Source organism: Bos mutus, chromosome 16, assembly GCF_027580195.1.
Source record: "Bos mutus isolate GX-2022 chromosome 16, NWIPB_WYAK_1.1, whole genome shotgun sequence".
Taxonomy (NCBI): Eukaryota; Metazoa; Chordata; class Mammalia; order Artiodactyla; family Bovidae; genus Bos; species Bos mutus.
In genome coordinates this window covers 48,972,103-48,988,366 of record NC_091632.1, presented here as the reverse complement: position 1 = coordinate 48,988,366, position 16,264 = coordinate 48,972,103, and the positions used below count along the sequence as shown (strand labels likewise).

The 16,264-nt window shown below is 42.3% G+C and overlaps 1 protein-coding gene across 1 annotated transcript in view; it reads right to left on the bottom strand.

Annotated features, from left to right (window-relative positions):
• SLC19A2 (solute carrier family 19 member 2) overlaps positions 1 to 16,264 on the bottom strand; it is a 33,838-nt gene that overhangs the window by 13,891 nt on the left and 3,683 nt on the right. Inside the window, exon 2 of the mRNA XM_005902379.2 lies at positions 11,139 to 11,741. Within this exon, the coding sequence (XP_005902441.1) occupies positions 11,139 to 11,741 (603 nt within the window). The remainder of the gene's footprint in view (positions 1 to 11,138; positions 11,742 to 16,264) is intronic.

Genomic DNA, 16,264 nt, shown 5'->3' with positions numbered 1-16,264 from the left:
CTTTGTTAGTTTGATTAATATGTGTCCTGGTGTGTTTTTCCTTGGGTTTATCCTGTTTGGAACTCTGTGCCTCTTGGACTTGATTGACTATTTCCTTTTCCGTGTGGGGAAATTTTCAACTATAGACCTTCAAAAATTTTCTCATACCCTTTCTTTTTCTCTTCTTCTTCTGGAACCCCATAATTCGAATGTTGGTGCATTTGATATTGTCCCAGAGGTCTCTCAGACTATCCTCAGTTCTTTTCATTCTTTTTACTTTATTCTGCTCTTCAGAAGTTATTTCCACCATTTTATATTCCAGCTCACTGATTCATTTTTCTGCTTCAGATATTCTGCTATTGATGCCTTCTAGGGTATTTTTAATTTGAATAATTGTGCTGTTTGTCTCTGTATGTATATTATTTAATTCCTCTAGGTCTTTGTTAATTCATTCTTGCATTTTCTCCATTCTGTTTTCTACATTTTTGATCTTTACCATCACTATGGGCTTCCCTGATAGCTCAGTTGGTAAAGAATCCACCTGCAATGCAGGAGGCTGCTGCTAAGTCGCTTCAGTTGTGTCTGACTCTGTGCGACCCCATGGACTGCAGCCTACCAGGCTCCTCCGTCCATGGGATTTTCTAGGCAAAAGTACTGGAGTGGGGTGCCATTGCCTTCTCCAGTTCAATTCCTGGATCGAGATGATCCACTGGAGAAGGGATAGGCTACCCACTTCAGTATTCTTGGGCTCCCCTTGTGGCTAAGCTGGTAAAGAATCTGCCTGCAATGTAGGAGACCTGGCTTCAATCCGTGGGTTGGGAAGATCCGTTGGAAAAGGGAATGGCTACCCACTCCAGTATTCTGGCCTGGAGAATTCCACGGACTATAGAGTCCATGGGGTCCATGGGGTCACAAAGAGTCAGACATGACTGACTGACTTTCACATTCACTATCACTATTCTGAATTCTTTTTCAGGTAGTTTGCCTATTTCCTCTTCATTTATTTGGATTTCTGTGTTTCTAGTTTGTTCCTTCATTTGTGCAATATTTCTCTGCCTTCTCGTTTTTTATTTAAATGTATTGTGTTTAAGGTCTCCTTTTCCCAGGATTCGAGGTTGAATTCTTTCTTCCTTTTGGTTTCTGCCCTCCTAAGTTTGGCCCAGTGGTTTGTGTAAGCTTCGTATAGGATGAGATTTGTGCTGAGTTTTTTGTTGTTGTTGTTTTGTTTTTCCTCTGATGGGCAAGGCTGAGTGAGGTGGTAATCCTGTCTGCTGATGGTTCAGTTTGTACTTTTGTTTTGTTTGTTATTTGGATGAGGTGTCCTGCACAGGGTGCTACTGGTGGTTGGGTGATGCCAGGTCTTATATTCTGGTGGTTTCCTCTGTGTGAGTTCTCACTATTTGATACCCTCTAGGGTTAGTTCTCCAATACTCTTGCCTGGAAAATCCCATGGATGGAGGAGGCTGGTGTGCTGCAGTCCATGGGGTCGCTAAGAGTCAGACACGACTGAAGCGACTTAGCAGCAGCAGCAGCAGCAGGGTTAGTACTCTGGTAGTCTAGGTTCTTGGAGTCAGTGCCCCCACTCCAAAGGCTCAGGGCTTGATCTCTGGTCAGGAACAAAGATTCCACAACTGGTTTGTTATGGCATTAAATGAGATTAAAACAAATACCTCAAAGCAAGAAACCAAAGATTAACCCCAGACAAATGGCATTTACAAAATCAGAGGTGACGGCCAAGAGGAGCTACCCTGCGACCGAGGTCAGGGGCGGCAGCCGGGAGGACCAACCCCACGTCCAAGGAGCAGTGGCTGTGTGGGCGAAGGAGGGCCTAAAGGCGCTATCCCACGTTCAAGGTCAGGAAGGGCGGAGGTGAGGAGATAGTCCTCGTCCAAGGTAAGGAGCAGTGGCTGCACTTTGCTGGAGCAGCTGTGAAGAGATACCCAACGTCCAAGGTAAGAGAAACCCAAAGAACACAGTAGGTGTTGCAAGAGAGGATCACAGGGCAGACACAGTGAAACCATACTCACAGAAAACTAGTCAATCTAATCACACTAGGACCACAGCCTAGTCTAACTGAATGAAACTAAGCCATGCCCGTGGGGCAACCCAAGACACGCGGGTCATGGTGGAGAGATCTGACAGAATGTGGTCCACTGGAGAAGGGAATGGCAAACCACTTCAGTATTCTTGCCTTGAGAACCCCATGAACAGTATGAAAAGGCAAAATGATAGGATACAGAAAAAGGAACTCCCCAGGTCGGTAGGTGCCCAATATGCTACTGGAGATCAGTGGAGAAATAACTCCAGAAAGAATGAAGGGATGGAGCCAAAGCAAAAACAATACCCAGTTGTGGATGTGACTGGTGATAGAAGCAAGGTCTGATGCTGTATAAAGCATTATTGCATAGGAACCTGGAATGTCAGGTCCATGAATCAAGGCAAATTGGAAGTGGTCACACAGGAGATGGCAAGAGTGAACGTCGACATTCTAGGAATCAGCAAACTAAAATGCACTGGAATGGGTGAATTTAACTCAGATGCCCATTATATCTACTACTGTGGGCAGGAATCCCTTAGAAGAAATGGAGTAGCCATCATGGTCAACAAAAGAGTCCAAAATGCAGTACTTGGATGCAATCTCAAAAACGACAGAATGATCTCTGTTCGATTCCAAGGCAAACCATTCAATATCACAGTAATCCAAGTCTATGCCCCAACCAGTAACGCTGAAGATGCTGAAGTTGAATGGTTCTCTGAAGACCTACAAGACCTTTTAGAACTAACACCCAAAAAAGTTGTCCTTTTCATTATAGGGGACTGGAATGCAAAAGTAGGAAGTCAAGAAACACCTGGAGTAACAAGCAAATTTGGCCTTGGAATACGGAATGAAGCAGGGCAAAGACTAATAGAGTTTTGCTAAGAAAATGCACTGGTCATAACAAACACCCTCTTCCAACAACACAAGAGAAGACTCTACACACGGACATCACCAGATGGTCAACACCGAAATCAGATTGATTATGTTCTTTGCAGCCAAAGATGGAGAAGCTCTACACAGTCAACAAAAACAAGACCAGGAGCTGACTGTGGCTCAGATCATGAACTCCTTATTACCAAATTCAGACTTAAATTAAAGAAAGTAGGGAAAATCACTAGACCATTCAGGTATGACCTAAATCAAATCCCTTATGATTATACAGTGGAAGTGAGAAATAGATTTAAGGGCCTAGATCTGATAGATAGAGTACCTGATGAACTATGGAAGGAGGTTCATGACATTGTACAGGAGACAGGGATCAAGACCATCCCCATGGAAAAGAAATGCAAAAAAGCAAAATGGCAGTCTGGGGAGGCCTTACAAATAGCTGTGCAAAGAAGAGAAGGAAAAGCAAAGGAGAAAAGGAAAAATATAAGCATCTGAATGCAGAGTTCCAAAGAATAGCAAGAAGAGATAAGAAAGCCTTCCTCAGCGACCAATGCAAATAGAGGAAAACAGAATGGGAAAGTCTAGAGATCTCTTCAAGAAAATTAGAGATACCAAGGGAACATTTCATGCAAAGATGGGCTTAGTAAAGGACAGAAATGGTATGGACCTAACAGAAGCAGAAGATATTAAGAAGAGGTGGCAAGAATATACAGAAGAACTGTACAAAAAAGATCTTCACGACCCAGATAATCACAATGGTGTGATCACTCACCTAGAGCCAGACATCCTGGAATGTGAAGTCCAGTGGGCCTTAGAAAGCATCACTACGAACAAAGCTAGTGGAGGTGATGGAATTCCAGTTGAGCTATTTTAAATCCTGAAAGATGAGGCTGTGAAAGTGCTGCACTCAATATGCCAGCAAATTTGGAAAACTCAGCAGTGGGCACAGAACTAGAAAAGGTCAGTTTTCATTCCAATCCCAAAGAAAGGCAATGCCAAAGAATGCTCACACTACCACACGATTGCACTCATCTCACACGCTAGTAAAGTAATGCTCAAAATTCTCCAAGCCAGGCTTCAGCAATACGTGAACCGTGAACTTCCAGATGTTCAAGCTGGTTTTAGAAAGGGCAGAGGAACCAGAGATCAAATTGCCAACATCCGCTGGATCATGGAAAAAGCAAGAGAGTTCCAGAAAAACATCTATTTCTGCTTTATTGACTATGCCAAAGCCTTTGACTGTGTGGATCACAATAAACTGTGGAAAATTCTGAAAGAGATGGGAATACCAGACCACCTGATCTGCCTCTTGAGAAATCTATGGTTTTATTTCCACCTCTGCATGTGGGAAGTCCACTGGGGTTTGCTCCTGAGGCTGCCCTGGACGACTTGGGTCTGCCCCAGTGAGGGCCAGATGTGGAGGTGGTGCAGCTCCTTGGGTCACAGGGGTTCTGGCAGCACCAGGTACTCAGGGGAGTTGGTGGCTATGGCAGCAGAAAATATAGTGCTCTAGAAGGGTATGGCAACCAGTATTGGTCAACACACTCCAGTATTCTTGGCTGAAGAACCCCCCTGACAGAGAAGCCTGGCAGGCCACAGTACACAGGGCTGCAAAGAACTGGACACGACTGAAGCAACCCGGCAGGCACAGACGCCAGACCTTTTTTGCCTGTAGCAGCTCTGCCCCAGTGAGGGTTGAGTGTGAAGGTGGCACAATTGCTTGGGTTGCGGGGACCTTGCGCGGCGCCAAGTGCAGGGATACGGACTGCCTCAGCCATAGGAGTTAGGGCCCTACCAGAGTCTTTTTTCAAGCCTCTGGTAGCTGGCGATCAGGAGGCCTCTTTGGCAAGTCTTTCTCCATAGCTCCACCTGTTCAGCCCTCTAGGGCTCCTCTGCCTGTGTTTGGTGTGTCAGGCACATAGTGGGACCCCCCGTGGCTGGGGTCCTACTCTGTACATTGGCGCATCAGTCATTTAAAGCAGCACCCTGGGTGGGGTCCTGCTCTGTAGTTCAGTGTGTCAGGCATTTGATGGGCCAAGCTCTCTATTGTTTCAGCTGCAGATGCTGGCATGTGGAGAGAAAGAGGCTATGGTGATGGCTCCACCCCTACGCATGACTCAGCAGTACTACCTTGATTCCATGGCTGCCTGACTTTCCTTCACAGACATTTCCCACCACAATCTCCTTCGCATCTCCTTGGTCTGTCTCTCCACAGTCAACAGCAGCCCTCGCCCTGGGATTGCTCCACAATCCCTAAGCTCCAGCTCCTATCTGCTGTGCCTCCTAGGGTACCTGCATCCCTGCCAGGGGTATGTATGGCTGTGGCAAGGCCTGTCTGATTCTCATTCCATATGTGTGTGTGTGTGTGTGTTAGTTGCTCAGTCGTGTCCGACTCTTTGCGACTCCATGGACTATAGCCCGCCAGGCTCCTCTGCCCATGGAATTTTACAGGCAAGGATACTTGAGTGGGTTGCTATCTTCTTCTCCAGGGGATCTTCCCAACCAGGGATTGAACCCGGGTCTCCTGCACTGCAAGCAGATGCTTTACCATCTGAGCTACTAGGGAAGTCCTCACTCCATTTAGGCTGCCACAGATCAGCTGTTTCACTCTCGACCTTAAATGTTTCACCTCTGACTCAGACAACTGCCCCTTTGTGGGGATAGGACCCCTGCTTCAGTGCCCCCACCCACTGAGGGCAGGTCCAGTCCTACTAACACTCCTGCTTTTCTACCCTAGTTCCTTCATCCTACTAAGTTCTGTGTGGTTTTATATACTCTTTTCCGTGGGTCAGGTCCTTCTGTCCACTCTCAGCTGGTGGTCTGCATGCGCTTTTGTGTCTAAGGGTGTATTCCTGATGTATCCATGGAGAGAGATGTACTCTGTGTCCAACCTACTTCTCTGCCATCTTGTCTCTCTGACACGTTTATCACAGAGTTTTAGTAACAGTAATTTTAATAAGAATGAGATAATGAATCTGAGGTTTGGGGCACAGTATCTGGTACCCACATCAAAATATATGGGAGCTAAGATGATCAATCAGCAGCATACCTGTCTACACTCAGATGAGAAAAATTCCCAAATCTTAGGTTTTTTTTTTTTAACTGTAAAATGGAAATTAATGCTTACTTCAACAGGTTATTGCCTAGATAAGTATTATTCAGTATGTAACAAGTGCTCAGTAAATGTTGGTTTCCTTTATCTTCTGTTTATCATGACTCACTAATGCAATCAACAAATAGTCCCTCAGTCAGTCAGTCCAGTCGCTCAGTCGTGTCCGACTCTTTGTGACCCCATGAACCGCAGCATTCCCTGTCCATCACAACTCCCAGAGTCCACCCAAACTCATGTCCATTGAGTTGGTGATGCCATCCAACCATCTTATCCTCTGTCATCCCCTTCTCCTCCTACCCTCAATCTTTCCCAGCATCAGAGTCTTTTCCAATGAGTCAGCTCTTCGCATCAGGTGCCAAAGTATTCGAGTTTCAGCTTCAACATCAGTCCTTCCAATGAACACCCAGGACTGATCTCCTTCAGAATGGACTGGTTGGATCTCCTTGCAGTCCAAGGGACTCTCAAGAGTCTTCTCCAACACCACAGTTCAAAAGCATCAATTCTTTGGCGCTCAGCTTTCTTTATAGTCCAACTCTCACATCCATACATGACTACAGGAAAAACCATAGCTTTGACTAGACAGACCTTTGTGGACAAAGTAACATCTCTGCTTTTTAATATACTGTCTAGGTTGGTCATAACTTTCCTTCCAAGGAGTTAAATGCCTTTTAATTTCATGGCTAAAATCACCATCTGTGGTGATTTTGGAGCCCAAAAAAATAAAGTCAGCTGAGTGCCCACAATCTGTCTGGCAATGTTCTAGACACTAGTGACACAACAGGAAAGTTCCTGAAATTTACACTGGAGTAAGGGAGGTAGATGATAAATATACACATACAAGAGACCGTACGGTAGGAATACTATAGAAAGACAGTAAACAGGGAATGGGCTAGCAAGCGACTTTGGTATGGAAAAGTAATGATTGCTAAGAATGTTAAATGGCTTTTTAAAAGCGGATGTCTGAGTTGAGACCTGAGTGACATAAAAGAACCAGCCATGAAAATCAGAGTGAAAAGCAGTCCTGACTGAGAGAACCTCCTGAATGAAATTCTGAGGTGAGAAAAGCTTGATGTGTTTCAGCCCAATTAAGAGATAAGGTTAGAGGGGTTGGCAATGAGCCAAACTGTATGAGGTCTTATAGGCCATGATGAGAACTTTGGATTTTCTTCTACATACAATAGAAAAATGTGGACGAAGATAATTAGGGTTTAATACCTAAACTATGAAGATTTAAGACAAGGGCTGACGATTGCAATTAAATTACTTCTATGGTATTAATTATGTATCCCTACATATATGGGCTGGACAAAAAGACGTTGTTCATGGTATGCGTGGGAAGCAGAAGAAAAATGACAGAGTACCTTCACGTCAACCAGCTCACAAAACACAGGATTCTAGAGTCACAGAAAGCTTCATGAGCATCTGGCTTAACATTCTCTACATTTAGGGACAGCCTAATTCAGTTAAAGAAAAATAATTTGTGAATTAGCTCAAAATTCTCCAAGCCAGGCTTCAGCAATACGTGAACCGTGAACTTCCTGATGTTCAAGCTGGTTTTAGAAAGGGCAGAGGAACCAGAGATCAAATTGCCAACATCCGCTGGATCATGGAAAAAGCAAGAGAGTTCCAGAAAAACATCTATTTCTGCTTTATTGACTATGCCAAAGCCTTTGACTGTGTGGATCACAATAAACTGTGGAAAATTCTGAAAGAGATGGGAATACCAGACCACCTGATCTGCCTCTTGAGAAACCTGTATGCAGGTCAGGAAGCAACAGTTAGAACTGGACATGGAACAACAGACTGGTTCCAAATAGGAAAAGGAGTACGTCAAGGTTATATACGTCAATATATTGTTATATACGTCAATATATTGACGTCAATATACGTCAAGGTATATTGTTACCCTGCTTATTTAACTTATATGCAGAGTACATCATGAGAAACGCTGGACTGGAAGAAACACAAGCTGGAATCAAGATTGCCGGGAGAGAAATATCAATAACCTCAGAGATGCAGATGACACCACCCTTATGGCAGAAAGTGAAGAGGAACTCAAAAGCCTCTTGATGAAAGTCAAAGTGGAGAGTGAAAAAGTTGGCTTAAAGCTCAACATTCAGAAAATGAAGATCGTGGCATCCGGTCCCATCACTTCATGGGAAATAGATGGGGAAACAGTGGAAACAGTGTCAGACTTTATTTTTTCTGGGCTCCAAAATCACTGCAGATGGTGACTGCAGCCATGAAATTAAAAGACGCTTTCTCCTTGGAAGGAAAGTTATGACCAACCTAGATAGCATATTCAAAGGCAGAGACATTAGTTTGCCAACAAAGGTCTGTCTAGTCAAGGCTATGGTTTTTCCTGTGGTCATGTATGGATGTGAGAGTTGGACTGTGAGGAAGGCTGAGCACCAAAGAATTGATGCTTTTGAACTGTGGTGTTGGAGAAGACTCTTGAGAGTCCCTTGGACTGCAAGGAGATCCAACCAGTCCATTCTGAAGGAGATCAGCCCTGGGATTTCTTTGGAGGGAATGATGCTAAAGCTGAAACTCCAGTACTTTGGCCACCTCATGCAAAGAGTTGACTCATTGGAAAAGACTCTGATGCTGGGAGGGATTGGGGGCAGGAGGAGAAGGGGACGACAGAGGATGAAATGGCTGGATGGCATCACTGACTTGATGGACTTGAGTTTGAGTGAACTCCGGGAATTTGTGCTGCGATTCATGGGGTCACAAAGAGTCGGACACAACTCAGCAACTGAACTGACTGAACTGACTGACCAGTACCAGATCCTCATAGCTATTTTTATAGGGCCCAGAATACCAGGGATAACTAATTCAAAGGGAAAATGAAAAATTATTTATAGCCCCACAAATAAATATCTTGGTGAAGGTACAAATCTGTTCTTGATTATTCATATCTAATGATAAAGATAATAATAAAAATTACAATGTATTGATTACCTACTTACAAATACTAACTTGAAAGCTCTAGTGGATTTATTTAATACTTGAAATAGCCCTGTGAGGTAGGTATATGAACAAAGGAACTAACAGCCACAGAGAATTAAGAAACCTGCCCAAGATCACCCTGCTGCTAAGTACCAGTACTACAGACTGCCCTTCTTCCTCAAAATCTGCTACACTGTGCTGCAACAGATAATACTGAGTATACACTGAAAATATTTATTTTGCTTCTGTCACTGTTTTACAGAACTCAAACACACATGCACACACAGCACACACATACACACAGAATGCTTCCTAACAGTAAAATGTGTCAGTCTGCAAATAAAAGTATTGCTGTATTAATAGTTCCCAATCCTTATCTCTAAAATGAAAAGGTGATATGATCTAAAGCCCCTTTAACATGCTCTAATTGTTCTATGACTTGTGGTTAGAATCACTTCTAACTCTAAAATTTTATAATTCTTCAGCATGTCAAGTACTGACATCTTGCATATCTACAAATAATAAATATCAAGGTGGTCTAGGACATAATTTTTTAAACCTTAGATTTCAAGTGACTGCTGCTGCTGCTAAGTCGCTTCAGTCATGTCCGACTCTTTGTGACCCTATGGACTGTAGCCTGCCAGGCTCCTCTGTTCATAGGATTCTCCAGGCAAGAATAGTGCAGTGAGTTGCCATTTCCTTCTCCAAGGGATCTTCATGACCCAGGGATTGAACCCACGTCTCTTACACTTTCTGCACTGGCATACAGGTTCTTTACCACCTAGCACCACCTGGGATGCTAGTCATTAGTAGGTAATAAAATCAATTTAGTGAGCAGTGATCACATTATAAAAAACAAATGGAATGTCAGACAACCATTGTGCTGTAAAACTTTTGTTTCATGGATGACTTTGAAGGGTTCAAGACTTTTGTGGAGGAAGTAACTGCAGATGTGGTGGAAATAGCAAGAAAACTATAATTAGAAATGAAACCTTAAGTTGTAAATGAACTGCTGAAATTTCATAATAAACTTAAATGGATAAAAGCTACTTCAATGGATAAGCAAAGAAAGTGGTTTCTTGAGATGGAATCTACTCCTGGTAAAGATGCTGTGAAGACTACTGACGTGACAACAAGGGATCTAGAATATTACATACACTTAGTTCATAAAGCAGGGTTTAAGAGGATTGCCTCCAATTTTCAAAGAAGTTCTACTAGGAGTAAAATGCTACTGAACAGCATTGGTGCTGCAGAGAAATCATTCCCAAAGGAAGTCTATCAAGTGGGAAACTTCACTGTTGTCTTACTTTAAGAAATTGCCACAGTGACCTCTACCTTCAGCAACCACCACCTTGATCAGTCAGTAGCCATCAACATTAAGGCAAGACCCTCCACCAGCAAAAGATTACAACTCACCAAAGGTGCAGATGATGGTTGGCATTTTTTTAGCAATAATGTAATTTAAAATTTAGGCATCTATATTTTTTACACATAATGCCCTTGCACACTTAAAAGACTACAGTATAGTGTAAAAATAACTTTTATATGCACTATGAAACCAAAAAAATTGTGTGACTTTGTTTTATTATGTGATATTTGCTTTATTTCAGTGGTCTGGAACCAAACCTGCAGTATCTTTGAGTTATGACCGCACTGCACATAATTTTCAGCAGAGAAGAGGAAGATAAGCTCCTATTCCTAAATACTTTGGACTTCATTTCTGGAAGTAGACATTCATGATTTACTGGAGTCATTTCACCTATTCATTTAGACAACATGTTCTGAGGGGCTTTCTTTATATACCAAGTTCTGAAGATAGAAAGTTGAAGAAGAGATAGACGTTGCTGTGGCTTCTAAGATATCTCCAATATGAGCAATATGTTGAATCAGTTTGACCTGAGAGGTTATTCACTCCAGAGGAGCCTGGTGGGCTACATAGTTCATAGGGTCACAAAGAGTTAGACACAACTGAGCAATTAACACACACTCCAAAGGAAAATACATTTTCATCCCTCATACAAATCAATGTTATCTTGAATGAATAAATGGAACCAATGAAGCAATTTGAGATAAAACCAGAATCCAAATGAACTGCTGGGTCTCCATCTGTTTTTTTACCACTGGTCTAGCCCCAGAGTAGCAACCACAGGCACTGAAGGCTGAGCTTACCTGCTCCTCCACCGGTGGCTCCTCCCGATTTAGAGGGATTTTTGATTCAACGTCCTCCCACTGCGGACGGTGGTTAGAAGCTGCGGTGTCAGTAGCAACGCCACCATTTTGTATCTTGATGCCATTTGTCCCCTGGCAGGAGGGAGGAACGTGGTGAAAGAAAAGGCTCTTCTGTGGCATAGGCAGAAACCAGGCCACAGCGAAGGCCACAGAAACACAGGTGAGAGAGATGACATTCAGGCTGAACAGGGACCAGGATGCCACTGAGACGAGGATCTGCCCCAGGACAGAGCCCACTGTGAAGCCCACCAATGTGGCACTTCGACAGTAGCTCGTGACTTTCTGGTACATGCTCAGGTCTACCACACTGTAGATGTAGGAGTAGTAGGCAATTTCAGTGGCAGTGGCGATGCCATAGAAGAATTCCAAGAACTGAATGGCCAGCAGTCCCTGGGCATACAGCAGCATGAACCACGTAACAATAAGGCTGAGTCCCTGGAGCAGAACGACAGGCTTATAGCGGAGGTAGTCTGTGGCAAGGAACACAGGAAACAGCAGCACCAGGTAAGAGTAAGTCCATACTGGATATATTTCATTGAAGACCTGGTAGAAAAAGGATAAAACCCTGTTAGTGACCTCAAACAAACTGGAATATTCATTAATAATTTATTCTTATAAAACAATCTACCATAACCTCAAAGATCTCATTCTTAGCAAACAAAGAAATCTCATCAACAATTCTGAGAATTGTTTGGAATTCACTTCCCTGTTTCCATCCCATCACCTCTTCCTAATATCTTCCCTATTCATCGAGGCCTAGTTCAATGCCTTCCTCATCCTGGAAGACTTGGCTACAGTTGATGGTATTTGTAACCCAACATCCAAAGCTCTCTTGACACTGCTTTCTATGTGTCACTCTCTTCAATTACCTCATAGCACTGCTTGTTAACCATGGTTACACATCTCCCAAGGAGCTTTAAAAATTTTGGAAGCCTAGCCACAGGCATTTTTTCAAAACTTCCCAGGAGATTTTAACATGAGCCAGAGTTTAGAACCACTGCTGGAGAAGGCAATGGCAACCCACTCCAGCACTTTTGCCTGGAAAATCCCATGGACGGAGGAGCCTGGTAGGCTGCAGTCCATGGGGTCGATAAGAGTCGGACATGACTGAGCGACTTCACTTTCACTTTTCACTTTCAGGCATTGGAGAAGGAAATGGCAACCCACTCCAGTGTTCCTGCCTGGAGAATCCCAGGGACAGGGAAGCCTGGTGGGCTGCCATCTATGGGGTCGCACAGAGTTGGACACGACTGAAGCGACTTAGCAGCAGCAGCAGCAGCTTTACAGGTTCTTTCAGGGTGGACTTCACTTTCATTTGCACAGCCTGCATACTGTTTGGAAGATACTTGGCTGAATAAATGCTTTGGAAACAAACCAATGTTTTGGAATCATCATCAGTTCTTACTTTCAGCCACAGAATGGGGAACATAGATCCTACAGATTGATTAGGTTTTTCTGTTATTAAGTTTCACTTCTTTGGGGTAACAGGAATAGATCAAGAAAGCAACTCTGTCCTACAGTCTTAACAGCGTAACAATCTATGGATGAAGCATCATAAGCAACTCTGGTGCCTTTCTTTTTGCGTATCTATGATATGAAAATGGAAAAAAAAGGAAGGTTTTGTTTCCTTTTTCATTAATTTTTCACTGGAAGACAGTAGAAATAATTATTAAACCAAAAAGACCCCCGCTGGAAGTTTAGTTCCATCATTCGCTGAACGATTTTAAGTTGATTTTTTTTAAGTTCCCTTTAGCCATCTCCATCATCAGTAAAAGAGAAGGAAAACCTATGCCACAGGGTTGTTTGTTGCAAGGGCTAAATGAGAAAATACATGTAAGTCACTTACTCCACCATCTTTTCATAGGTCTAAAGACTTAAGGACTGAAGCTAAAACACAGACCACTTGAGACAATATGCATTAAATTAATTGATTTAAGACTCCATTCTTCAAATAAGAATCATTGCAGGTAGGAGACGTTTTACTCTTCTCACACCTACCCCAGAGCCTAGCAAATTCCTGGGGGCTTAATAATAAGTCAGTTTCTAAGTGATCATTAAGTTCAGATTGGTGACCTCAGTTTTTAAGTGCTTTCTGAAAGGTAGTCCTGCTAACAGGCTAAATACTTTGTGATGGAGCGATATAACCCTCTACTTTTTTTTAATTCTCATGTATACCTCAGTTCACTCAAGTGTAACATGGACTAATCGTTTTAAAGTTTTAGAGGAACAATATAGTAAAAAATCATTATAAAATATTTGCCAATGTAGAGAACAACTATAAAAGGAAAACATAATCTGAGATACATTTTAGACTTGATTTCTGATTGGCTGAGCATCAAAAGTGATTCATCTATGGAGATTACTCAGCCACAAAAAGGAATGAAGTCAGCTGAACTGAGGTGGAGGAAACTAGAATTTGTTATATGGAGTGAAATAAGTCAGAAAGAGAAAAACAAACATTGTATATTAATGCATATATATGGAATCTAGAAAAAGAGTACTGATGAACCTACTTTCAGGGCAGAAGCAGAGATGCAGAAGTAGAGAACACACTTGTGGAAAGAAGAGCAGGGGAAGGAGAGGGTGGGATGAACTGAGCGAGTATCACTGAAACATATACACTACCATGTGTAAAACAGCTAGTGGGAAGTTGCTGTGCGACACAGGGAGCTCAGACCAGTGGTCTGTGATGACCCCGAGGGGTGGGGTGGGGTGGGATGGGAGGGAGGTTCAAGAGGGAGTGGATATATGTATACTTACAGCTGACTCACCGTGTTGTATGGCAGAAACCAACACACACTGTAAAGCAATTATCCTCCAATTAACAGTAAATTTGAAAAAAATGGGAAAAAAAGTGATTGATCTAATAGCCTCACCTTCATGAATTCTGGTCTAATTTCTGTTTCTAAATCATTTAGCAACCTCCATTTACCAGGAAACTTTCTTGTGACTGAACGTATACATAAAAGAATAACATAAAAGAATAACTGAGAACGGTAGAAATGATTCCAATTCACAAGTGTAGAAATTTTAGCAAACGAGGAACAAAGCGCACTTGGCTGACACAGCACAGGGTCAGACACTTCTCAGTAGAAAAGCAGAGCAGAGAAGGGCAAGCTTGAGATTAAAGTCCTGAAGTGTGAAGGCGTCCCTACAGACTTTGCACAGGTGTGTTCCATTAGCAAATTTCCACTTCTTTTCAGCCTATAGTTTTAGATATTCTCCCATAGTTTTCTTAGGTGTGAAACTGCCTCCTCTGGTTGACTCTGCATGTTTCTCCACCTTCACATTTTCCTAACACAATACCACAGAGCTGTTAACCATCACAACTTCCTTTAAAAAATACCTTTCTTCTGAGCTCCATCTTTGTTCTGCAGTGCACTCCATGGGAGGTTCACTGATTCTTCACTCCAGTAATACTGTCCGTACTCTTACGTGTTATATACCTTTCAGTACTAGCTGTCCCCAAAAGCTACCAAGTTTTTATTATATACATCTCATCCTTTCAATTACCAATTTAAAGTGTTTATACTTATGAGTCTAATTCCACTCCTAATACAAAAACCACAATTTAGATAATGAAGATGAGGAAGAGCAATGCCAAGCAGAAACAAAAATAAGGCAAGCAGGGGGGAAAAGACCAGATGTGTTCTCTTTAAGTTATTCTAAATAAGAAATCAGAATTTACTCCTAGGAGAGACATCAACCCAAGTAGATGGCCTCTTCCACAGTATTGTCAGCAGTATAACAGAGCATCTGTTACACACTATGCTAATCACCTCACCTGTATGATCTCATTTCATCCAAACAAGGCTAAGAGGTAATTGCTTTTATCATCTCTATCTTACAACCAAAGTAACTAGGCCTTAAGTGAATTGCCCAAAGTTATCCCACCAAGTCACTGGCAGAGGGAGAACCTGACTGGATATTCTGAATCTACCACATTCAAACGCCCCATTTCTTCAACCAGAAAACTGCTTTTGATTATCTACTATGTTCCCCCCTTACTTCTAATGCCGACAGCACCTTTTCCAACCTGTATAGGGGTGCTTTTATGGGGCTTTCAAGAAGAAAGAAGACCAAACAACCTACAGAGCTTAGCCACTGGGTCTCCAAAAGAGGATCCCTTCTCAGGATAGTTAGGGAGTCTGAGATGGACATGTACACACTGCTATATTTAAAATGGATAATCAACAAGGACCTACTGTAAAGCACAGAGCACTCTTGCCCAATGCTCTGTGGCAGCCTGGATGGGACGCGGGTTTAGAGGAGAATGGATATGTGTATATGCATGGCTGAGTCCCTTCGCTGTTCACCTGAAACTATCACAACACTGTTAATCAGCTGTACCCCAACACAAAATAAAAAGCTAAGAGTAAAAAAAAGAAGATCCCTTCTCTCTCAATGCCTCCAAGGAGAAGCCGTGGTACCAGGAAATAACTTCTTTGATGGATACTTTCCCTTCAGGAAACTTCCTACATGCAAAAATGTACAGATTACAGAGATTACTTTCTATCTCATTGCCCATACTTGGACAATACCCTCTTATCTCAGGTAACATCTGCCATTCGAGAAAAGGGAATTGATTTTATTCTAAAGTGTCTTTCACAGATCTTTGGATCAGAGCTTGTTTGTGCTTTCTTCTGAGACACAAACAGTTAAGGAAAAACATGTTTAATTCTGCTTTCCTCGATGTGTATGCCCAGCATAAACTAAATAAATAAATAAATAAAATTTTAAAAAAATTTAAATTAAAAAAAAAAAGGAGGGAATATATGTATACCTATGGCTGATTCATGTTGAGGTTTGACAGAAAACAACAAAATTCTGTAAAGCAATTATCCCTCAATAAAAAATAAATACATTTAAAAAAAATGTTTAGTTTTAAACTCTAATTTAGCTTTAGACTTTTACAATCAAGTTTCATTTAGACTACTAGTTAATAAGCACTTACAATACTATTTCCAAACCATATGAAGATTACAAAAACAGACAGACAAAAAAAGAATAAAACGAAGCCTCAGTTCTCCAGGAGTTCTGAACCTAGTGAAGAATACATACACACA